The sequence below is a fragment of the Nipponia nippon genome, unplaced genomic scaffold (genome assembly GCF_047370975.1).
Source record: "Nipponia nippon isolate SJK-2023a ecotype South Korea unplaced genomic scaffold, ASM4737097v1 scaffold_3, whole genome shotgun sequence".
NCBI classification, from domain to species: Eukaryota; Metazoa; Chordata; class Aves; order Pelecaniformes; family Threskiornithidae; genus Nipponia; species Nipponia nippon.
Genome location: NW_028262347.1, coordinates 44865319 through 44875187, shown reverse-complemented (window position 1 = coordinate 44875187; position 9869 = coordinate 44865319). Strand labels below are relative to the sequence as shown.

Genomic DNA, 9869 nt, shown 5'->3' with positions numbered 1-9869 from the left:
AGAAAAAAAATAAGGAAAAAAAAAAAGGAGGAAAGAAAAAGGGGGAAAGTCTGTTTGGCTCGGGTCACTGAGAGCCATTTTCTTTGGGGTAGGTGTACCTTGACTCGACCTTAGCAAGGCCCCTGCCTGGGCTTTCCACTGTGTTAATTTGCTTCATTACTTAGTTTAGAGGGAAGGGGGTGGGGGCTCCATCCCCGTTAAATATACTACCAGAGCAACCGGATTTATTTCTCCACCACTTCCTCCACGCTGGGCAGTTTGGGCTCGTCGGAAGAAATACTGTCCACTATGGAAGAGAGGCAGCGCAGGCTGCTGGAGGCCGACGACTCGACGATGGAGCCTCCTGCTCAACGAGAGAAAAGGGATTAAAGAGCAAACCGTGCCTCCTCCTCCTCCTCCTCCTCGCCGGGCCTGCGGCGCAGGGCTCGCAGCAAGGCGGAGAGCCCGGGCGCCGGAGGGTGAGAGACCGTTGGGGGCCGCGACCGTTAGGGACTGCGACCGTTAGGGACGACTGCGACCGTTGGGGCAAGGGAAGGGCGCTCGGCAGCGGGGGCGGCGGGTGAGCACGGCCCGGCGGCGGCCGCTCCGCCGCGCAGAGGGAGTCCGGCGGCCGCGGTGCGAGTTACCTTCCTTGGGGCTGACTCCTAGGGCTCGGGAATGGTCAGAAACGCTTTGCCAGTCGGAGCTGCAGGTGCTGAGGAAGTCCGAACTGGGGATCTGCGGCACACACACGGGGGCGGGAGCGGGGGGACACGGGGAGAGGACGGGTGTTAGCGAGGCGGACCGCGGCTCCCCGGGGCGGGCCGGCTGCTCGCTGGAGGCCCGAGGAGCCCGCAGGTCCCTCGAGGAGCCCCCTCCGCGCCCGCCAGCCTGCCCGGCCCTGCCGAGGAGGAGGGGAGGGGACGGGCGCGGCGGTTTGGCAGCTGGATGCCGGGGCGGCGGGAGGAATCAAGCGGCCGTGCTTACATTTCCCTGCTTGGGGCTGAAGCTGAAGGGGTCCCCCCCGATCTCCTGCATTTTGTCCTGCTGATCCAGTCTGTGCAAGAGGTCCTGCAGCCTCTCGATGTAGCTGATGGCGCTCCTGAGGATCTCCACCTTGGGCAGCCTCTGGTTGGGGTTCGCCACAGTCCGCCTTTTCAGAGCCTCGAAGGCTTCGTTGATCTTCTTCAGTCTCCTCCTCTCCCTCAGGGTGGCTGCTTTCCGTCTGTCCGTGGGGGCCGACTTTCTCTTGCAAGTTTTGCAAGCCCAGATCAAACACTGGCCGGGGCAGTGAGGGGGTTGTAGTCCCGGGGGTGCCAGCACATGCTCCTCTCCGCTGCTGTCGCTGCCGGCCTCTGGCGGCATTTGGTCCTGACAGGGGGACAAGGTGCCATCACTGCCTGGGTACAGTGGGGATCCCTCTGCCATCTCCAGCTGCTGCAGGGCTCCATTCTCCCCGTCCAAGTAGAAGAAATAGGAGCCAGTTTCAAAAAGGTCCATCATCATGCTGTCCCTTGGCCTCTCTGCCTGCTTGAGTTGGGTGGCAGGCTCAAAAACACCCAGAGGAACAACCCGGATGGAATTTAATTAGTGCGGTGACATAAGTCCCCCCTGCTTTATATAGGAGCTGCTGAAACCCTATCCAACTTTTAGCTGTCGCGGTGCATCACCCTCCAAAACTGATTCCAGCCAGTCTCCTGGGCGCTGTCCTGAGAACATCTCCTATTTAGAAGGGGGAGGGGGGGCACGAAGGGAGGGAGGCAAATAAAAAAAAAAGGGGGGGGGGAAATAAACGAAAAAGAAAATTACAACCCAACTTTCCGTCCTCCCCCCCCGAAATCCCGTGAGTCGGGGTGCAGCGAAGGGAGGCGAGGTGGGGGCTCGGAGCCGGGTCCGGGCGCGGCGGGCGGCCCCGGCCCCGCTGCCGAGCCGGCGGGGGCACGGCTGGAGGACAAAGGCGCGGGGCTTCACAGGGAGCCCTCCCCCAGCCCACCCCTCACACCCCCCGGCGCACGCTCCTTGCCCCGGTGCTAAGTATAGATCTATAAGGAGAGATTTCAAAGGCAGCCATCACTCTGCAAATAGACGGGTTAATATTTTCAGAAGAAGCCCCTGCTATTCCCCGCCCCCCTCCTCCCTTGAAGCATGCCATTCCTGTGACCCAAGCCACCCGGGCCAGCCCAAGGTTAGGAGCCAAGCTCACTGTTCCTCCACACACAGGGGGAAAGTTGCCAAGGCAGAGCCTTGCTGCGGTGCTGAAGCACCCATGGGTATCACACCTCGGCTTAAGTCTTTTAATCTGAACCTTCCCACGTTGCCCGTGAGGTGACAGGAGTGACTCCAGGTGACTGGGTTACAGTCTGATGGGGCTCTCCAGGCAGCCCCTGTCCTTGGCGGTGTTTAGAGCAAGCAAAGGCCAGACGTCTGGTGTAACTGCAGTTCAATCCCTTAGGCCTGGCAAGGTACATCGAGCTTCCTAGCCCCTGGGAGAGAAATGGTGCTTGTGATCACTCTCTGTTAGCGTATACTGTAATGTCACATCATGTCTAGGCTTCTCTTACACCAAGAAAGAGCAGGTATGGGAAAATGACCTGTTTGCCTCTTTCCCTGGACTGCCTTGTGTCCCTTAAATCTCCCGTAATTTCTCTCTGCTTATGTAAAAATGTATATGTGTATATGCGTATATACGTGTCCATATCTATAGACACGCACACATATGTAGGTATATTTATGTGGATAAGTAAGTATATTTCTGTGTGTGTGTATATATGTGTATATACATATATGTGTACACTTTTTCATAGAAACTAAACAATAATATATGAAGAGTGGATGAAGCCCCTGGAATACCACAATATCTCTCAAATGTAGCTCCTAACTTCATTCTTTCTGAAGGGAACGTTGTCATCTTTGTTCATTTCTCAAAAGCTACAATGAAATTGATCATTGACTTGACTGTTTCTCCAAAACGGATTGCAAACCAATTTTTCAGAGTACAAAAATCCTAAAAGAGTAGTTCTGAGTTTGTTTTGATCAAATCAGTGTTGTTGGAATGGATTTCATTTCTGCTTTAAGGAGGCAGAACAATATCCAGTTTGGGATGAGACTGAGAAATTCAGACTGTTCTCAGTGAAACTAATTTTGATATTAATATTCCAGCACTGAGGTTTTTTCCTCCTCGGATTAAAGAACGGGTAGTCTTGCAGTTAAGGAGCTGAACGTAAGACACAGTTTCTCAGTTTCCATGCTCTGCCACTTGCTTTCTGTTTGACCTTTGACCAGTCACTTAATTTCCCTGTGATTTAATTTTCTACCTTTAAAAAGAGATATAATGTTGACCTTTACCCATCCCTTGTGTTTCTCATTTAATTTGCTGACTATCCAGGGAGGAGCCACCCCATGGTGTTACATACTTTGAAGTCCCACAGGGATGTTTGTCCTGTACCATTAGTGACAGTAGTAATAAGAAAAAAAAAGAAAAATCTTAAGTCTGCTGATTATTTAAAACATTTTTACATTTACTACAGTCATTTTTTCTTTTAATCTTTAGTTTCTTCACTACTGTTCTGGGAACGTTTGGAACAAGACAGAGATGAGATCAATTTATTGGTAAGGTGAACAAATGAAAACTTAGTTTAAAAGAGAAATATCATTACCAAATCGTCATTGTCCTTTCAAGAGTTTTAACTGGACTTAGGGAGTTGGGAAACTGGAAGTTTAGGAGCCAGATGCTCCTTCTGCTGTCAACAGATTTTTTTTTTTTTTTAACAGGAAACAAAATAACAAGTTCTTTCTTTCCAGCACTTAGTGCTTGAGTAAACAGATTTGGTTCCTCACAGTAATGTAGGCACAGCATAGTTAGCCCTTTATTGAGCAAAACTCCTATCAACTGTAACTGAATTTTAATTTGAATGAAGTCGGCCAATTTCCCCCTCACATAAGCAACTTGAATTTTGCTGTAGCCATCACACTGCATCTCCCATTCCAGCTCCTTGGTGAACATAAGACAGCTAGCAGACGACCCTAGCATATTTGAACAAAATGTCCTCAGTGATGTTCTCCATTGCAAAAATGGATCAAGTGGAGGATTCAAAAGTCAGTGCTGGTCTTTTTCTTTTCATGCCTTGCATTCCAGATCATGTTAGATATAAGCACAAAGACATAAGAGGAAGCAAAAGCACATGAATAAGAACAACTGGACATAGAATCGGAAGGAGGATCACTGCTGAACTCCGCTTTTAACTTCAGTCAGCTTGATAGCCCCTTACAGAAAAACTCACTTAGTCCATGAAGCCAGTTCTTTATTCAGTTGTTACTGCTTCCACCAGAATACTGCAGTACTCTACTGAAAATGTACTTTCAGTGTATTTACACAAGTAAAATATGAGATGTACTGTATTTCACCAGTCTACAAGGTCTGTTATCCTACCAAAGAAGTATTTCAGTAAGTCAGTGAGTGGTAAATTCAGTAAGTGGTCAGGATGACCCAAATCCAAGAAAGATACACTGCGTTTTAAGTCACAGCTGATCTCCAGAACTTCGATCCCTTCAAATTCACTTTTCCACATAAACTTTTCTGGGTAATTGTGTTTGAATAATGAGCCTGCAACTGCCCAGGTCACTCTTGACACCTCATAGTTTAAGCAGAAGTTCAGTCCAGAATTATAGAGAAATATTTTGTCATCTAGGACCCACATAGCACTGCATACTACTCCAAATACCTCCTTTTTCTCCTTCACTCTCCTCAAGATTCTTCCAGCCACAGGCATTGTGTATTTTTGATCTTTGATGTCTTCAGCACTTCTTTGCAGTGGCATTGGTAATCAGTGGGGATCAGGCATATCCACTCCTATGTGGCACTCTGAAAGGGCACCTAGGCGAAGGTGAAATTTTCAGCCTGTCTTTGTGTTGTGGTTTAACCCATCAGGCAGCTAAACACCACACAGTAGTTTGCCCACTCGCCCCCTCCCCAGTGGGATGGGGAAGAGAATCAGGGGAAAAAAAAAAAAAAAAGTAAAATTCATGGGTTGAGATAAAGACAGTTTAATAGGACAGAAAAGGAAGGGAAAATAATAATGATAAAAAAATACACCAAATAAATGATGCACAATGCAATTGCTCACCACCCACCGACAGATGCCCAGCCAGTTCCCGAGCAGTGTTTCCCCCCCAGCCAACTCCCCCCGGTTTATATACTTAGCATGACATCACATGGTATGGAGTAGCCCCTTGGCCAGTCTGGGTCTACTGTCCTGGCTGTGCTCACTCCCTGCTTCTTACTGGCAAGGCATGGGAAGCTGAAATGTCCTTGACTAGTGTAAGCACTACTTAGCAACAACTAAAACATCAGTGTGTTATCAATATTATTCTCATACTAAATCCAAATCCCAGCACTATACCAGCCACTAGAAGAAAAATTAACTCTATCCCAGCCAAAACCAGGACACTTTGTTATAGCCGTGTTCTACTCGTACAATATCCCCCTTGATTTGAGAGATGGTTAGATACCTTGGCTACGAGGTAATAATTCTTGAGTTGCTTCTTGCAGATTTCTGCACTGCAGGTTATCAGCGTAGGCCCAGCTGTGAGCATACTGGAGTTCTCGGTGTTTGTTTGCACTTCAGATATGGACATTTTTCTGTTCACATTCCCGCTCTCCTTTTTTTCCTTTTATACTCATGTTCAACAGCATCTTTCTTAGCAGAAACTTTCCCTTTCAACATATTTTATTGTTAAAACGCAATGCTGTTTTCTGCCTTTATTTCTGTCTTTTTCAAACAGTTTGTATTCTTGAAAACTTGTGTTTCACCACGTTTCTGAAATCTCTCTAACATTTGACTTGGTATCTTCTACTGACATTTCTAACATGTCCTTTTTTTCACAGGAACAATAACACCTTTCAAAATTTTAGCATTTTCCATCTAATTTCTCAACAGAAAAAAATGATAGACTGTCCTCATTATAGGCTGAAGGCAACCACTGAGAGTACCTCTTTGCTACAGAAAAAGTCTAGGCTCTTACTCCTGTCCTGTTCTCTGTCCATTCCTCCTGATGTGTCAAGAGGTGCACTCAAATGCTCACCCAGGATGTGTTTATATTCTCGTTTTAATTTGTAAGGAATGCCCTTGTGGAACAAATCTCTGAATAGCCCCCGCTTACTGCACTTTTGAAACAGGGTTCTTTCAGAGTGTGTCATCTGGGTTCTGTTGAGGAAAAACTAAGCTGGAAAGCACCCTGAAACGTGAAGTGGATGCTAGGTCTTCAGCACTGCCAGTCTCTACAGATCTGCTCCTGATGCACCTGTATTATCTGCTAATGTATTCAGTCAGAGTTCATTGGGAAGAACTAGAAAAAACCTTGACACGTTGCTGCCCTATGAGATTTGCTGCTGAAATAGTATATTATGCCAAGGATTGCCAAAGCTAAGGAGGATGAGACACTTCATCTCTCCTTTCCCTTCAGAAGGAAATTTTAAGCAGATGGGAAGGATTGAGATATCTATACTTTTTAAAGACGTTTGAAATGGTTGAGAGATGTGGAAACTGTAAGGGGAAAGTTGGTGCACAAAAGATAGGCAATCTAGTAAAGAACATGTATCTACCCCTGAATCTACAACTTACTACAGGAAAGTTTGGTGAACAGAGATTAGGGATTTTCCATGAGTTTTCTTGAAAGTCTGGGCAGTGGAGACTCTATGGGGGACCGGCATTTCTTATGCTGACAATGACCTATGGGAAATTTAAGCAAAAGAACTTTACTGACATTCGTGGAAGCATAATTCCTGCTACTGGAGCAGAGCATATGGAACTTCATGGCTTGTGGTATGTAGGGAGATGTCTTAGCTGAACTTCATTATCTCTTCCTGCCTTAAAATGTCTGAATTTCACAGAGATCTGCAGGGGTAACATGGACCAGCCTTAACTCTTGATTTTCATTTATAGATGTTGTTAGACTATCAGCCGACTTTTGCTTACCTAGACTCTATTGTTTACTTGGCCCTATTCCAATTCTGCTTGTCCAAGGAAATGATATTATTTGCATGTCCACGTTATCACATGCTCTCTCACTGGAGGTGTAGGAACTGACTAGAGGAAGCGTGTGTACTGTGCATGCTGGTGCTTGCGTATGAATATGTGCCATTTCAGAGAATTTAACAGTATGTGGGAGCAACCATCCCTCAAATGCAAGTTTGGCAAGTGGAGTAGTGAGTGGTATAGTATATGCTCTGGAGCTGGGAAGCCAGAAAGGTAGAAACCTGGAAAAGACAACTTTGTATAATTTTACGGTCTTTGTAGGGGAAGATTTAAAAATTCTTATTCACAGAGGCCTTGGCTGTATAGCTGTTCCAAATTATTGCTGTTTTCCTTTGATTGGATATGGACTTTAGTGTTCATATCAGTTACAGTCCTGTTAGTATCTGAGAGGTGCAACCTTGCTAACTAAACAGACTTCTCTAGTTCAATATGGTAAGGTAGGATTTCATTACAGCTCTCATGTTGGGCAGTTATGAGACACAGTTCTAAATGGCAGATGCTTTAATGCCTGTGTCAGGGTCTACAGTGACAAATAGTCACCACTGCACAAACACATTTATTTTACTACAAGACGTTTTCCTGGGGAGGAGGGAGTGCCAATCAGAAACCGGAGGCCCATTGCACTGTTGCTGGCTGGGACAAGCATTTTCCATGGTTCTACCCCCAAGCAGACATTCCTTGCAGGAAGAAAGGTAGTAATAGTGACAGATGACTTCTACTTGTGGTTAGGCAAAAAATAGGGGACATGAAATGTGACAGAAGTACAAGACACATCGTGTGCTATACAATCACATTTTTGCCATCACATTTTTTTGTAATTGTATGAAAGGCCATTTTTACAGTCATATACTTATTTGTTTACACTACAAACTGTTGGAAGCATAGAGTGCATTTTCACGCTACGTAGTTTCAGAACACGATGACTGTGACATCTAAACTTAATCTCAGTCGAAAGGGCAATAGTTAAACCATAGTCGCTACTACTAATTCAAATAAATATTCATTTTGATTCTGCAAGTGAAAGGAAGGAAAGGGTGTATGGAGAGCTAGTTTCCACATCCAGCACTCAGGCGAATCACACCCCTGCTGTCTGTGGACAGAAAGAGAGCTTAGTGCTCAGACTGGGGAAAAATGACAGCTTACTTTTCTGGGGCTCACAAGGGTTTTTTGCAGGGCCGTGGATCCTCATGGAAAACTGGGACGATAGTGGCTTGGAGGTGGAAGCTGTGAAGATACAGTGAAGGTAATGGATATAGACAACTCCCTCCTCAGCAATAACGTACGGATTGTTTAAAACAGCACATCACAAAACCATGAAATGATTATGCTGAATGATCACTTTTTATACATACATTGTATGCAACCGTTTCATCATCCATTGCCAAATATTCTTTTGGTTTCCTGGTGTTAGCTCTCTGACACATGGGCGTGCCAGTTTAATGAGCCATTTAATTATAGATACATAGCATTGGGTGGTTAAGATAAAGTTAATAAACTGTAGTCAAATGCAGACATTACTTGGTCTCGACTTATTTCCTGGTGCTGCATTAATTCAGTCCTCAATTATTTCATGCACATGTGGATTTAAAATGCAGAAACAACTGAAATGGGAATCTCTTGAGATATTACTGTTGCCAAAATGTAGCTACAATATTGGAAGTAACACAATCATGTCATAGCCCAATAGAATTCCCTGTTCCTCACGAGGTTTTATATATTTTCTCTGTTGTCTATAATTTCAAAATTTGTTCATTTTTTCCCCCCCAGTATTCTTCTGCCTTTGTGGACACTCAGTTTAGCTCATAATTTTGAAGAAGCATTGATTTCACCATGATTTGTACATTTTACATGATCTATACTTCAAGGTTTTGCTCTCCATGTGTCATTGTTACCTCTTGCTTTCCACATCCTACATTGCTCTTACTTGAACAAATAAAGCTTGTATCATGTACTTTGTTATGACTTGCTTGAGATCCTTTTGGTGGCATGCCATCAATCTTTTTACAGTACATGGTAAATACAGAATGTTGGTTTTGCTGTCCTGTCACATTTTCTGCTTTAGCAGAGATAATTGCTATGTCCTAAGTGTTCTCCTCCAAGTTCTTCCTTAGGTACAATGATTAGCTTTGCTGAGTCAGTCTCAGCTTTGAAAAGCATGTATGCACCATCTTCATTTCCATAAATATGTTCCTGACTGATTTGAATGTAATGTTCACAACATGTACTTTGGGTAGTCTGATATGTGACCATTCCCTTTCCAAGCATCAGTCAGATTCCCTTCTCTGTGTAGCTTTTCACAAGTCTTTTGATTGCTGTGTATCCATAACCCTTGGGCTTTGCTGGGCTTTAATGCAAAAAAAAAAAAAAAAAAAAAAAAAAGGCTTTGTATATTCATTCTTAACAACATTTCCTATTTTCTCCTTCTCTTTCTGCGTTATAGCAAGAAAAAAGTTTTCACAGATCTGCCTTTCTTTATCTCTTAAGAATACACTGATCTTCAAAGGTTTTCATTATTCATTCTAACTTCTTACCATCTCAATTTTGTTTGGGCTGGTACACTAGTTGGTGTATTTTGGGGCCCTTCTGCCTCACTTACTGTCTCCTGCATCTGCTTGCTTCTTCTAATCATTAAAAGCCAAATGGACTTCTGTCCCTTCCTGGTGATAACCTAGTCAGTTATCCACCTGGAAAATACCTCAGAAGTCCTTAGAGTTTTATCTCCTATCAAATATAGGGATGAAGTGCTCGAGGTGCTACACTGCTGTCCACCAAATCTGTCATCTGTATTTTCTGAGAAAGGCCAATATCAGGCACTTCAGTGTAAGATACAGGATGGTCTGAAGAGGCTTCAACAGA

The 9869-nt window shown here is 44.8% G+C and overlaps 1 protein-coding gene and 1 long non-coding RNA gene across 2 annotated transcripts; one reads left to right on the top strand and one right to left on the bottom strand.

Moving 5' to 3' along the window:
- On the bottom strand, nucleotides 1–4834 carry MYF6 (myogenic factor 6). The gene is made up of 4 exons (XM_009463162.2): nucleotides 4701–4834; nucleotides 967–1701; nucleotides 627–717; nucleotides 1–343 (listed from the first exon to the last, which is right to left on the bottom strand). The coding sequence occupies exons 2-4, from the start codon at nucleotides 1483–1485 to the stop codon at nucleotides 225–227; spliced, it is 729 nt and encodes a 242-aa protein (XP_009461437.1). The 5' UTR covers nucleotides 1486–1701; nucleotides 4701–4834; the 3' UTR covers nucleotides 1–224.
- On the top strand, nucleotides 228–8911 carry LOC148054564 (uncharacterized). Its single transcript, XR_015706490.1, has 3 exons — nucleotides 228–458; nucleotides 3530–3588; nucleotides 8187–8911. It is a non-coding gene; the product is annotated as an uncharacterized LOC148054564 (long non-coding RNA).
- Nucleotides 8912–9869: the final 958 nt, after the last annotated feature.

What these genes read in the sequence shown, in the direction of transcription:
- MYF6 (XM_009463162.2), bottom strand. Translation starts at nt 1,485, where the DNA reads ATGATGATGGACCTTTTTGAAACTGGCTCCTATTTCTTCTACTTGGAC. An exon ending in TCAGCCCCAAGCAGGGAAAT is followed by an intron (nt 718 to 966) that starts GTAAGCACGGCC and finishes TGTGTGCCGCAG; the next exon opens with ATCCCCAGTTCGGACTTCCT. An exon ending in AGGAGTCAGCCCCAAGGAAG is followed by an intron (nt 344 to 626) that starts GTAACTCGCACC and finishes CTCGTTGAGCAG; the next exon opens with GAGGCTCCATCGTCGAGTCG.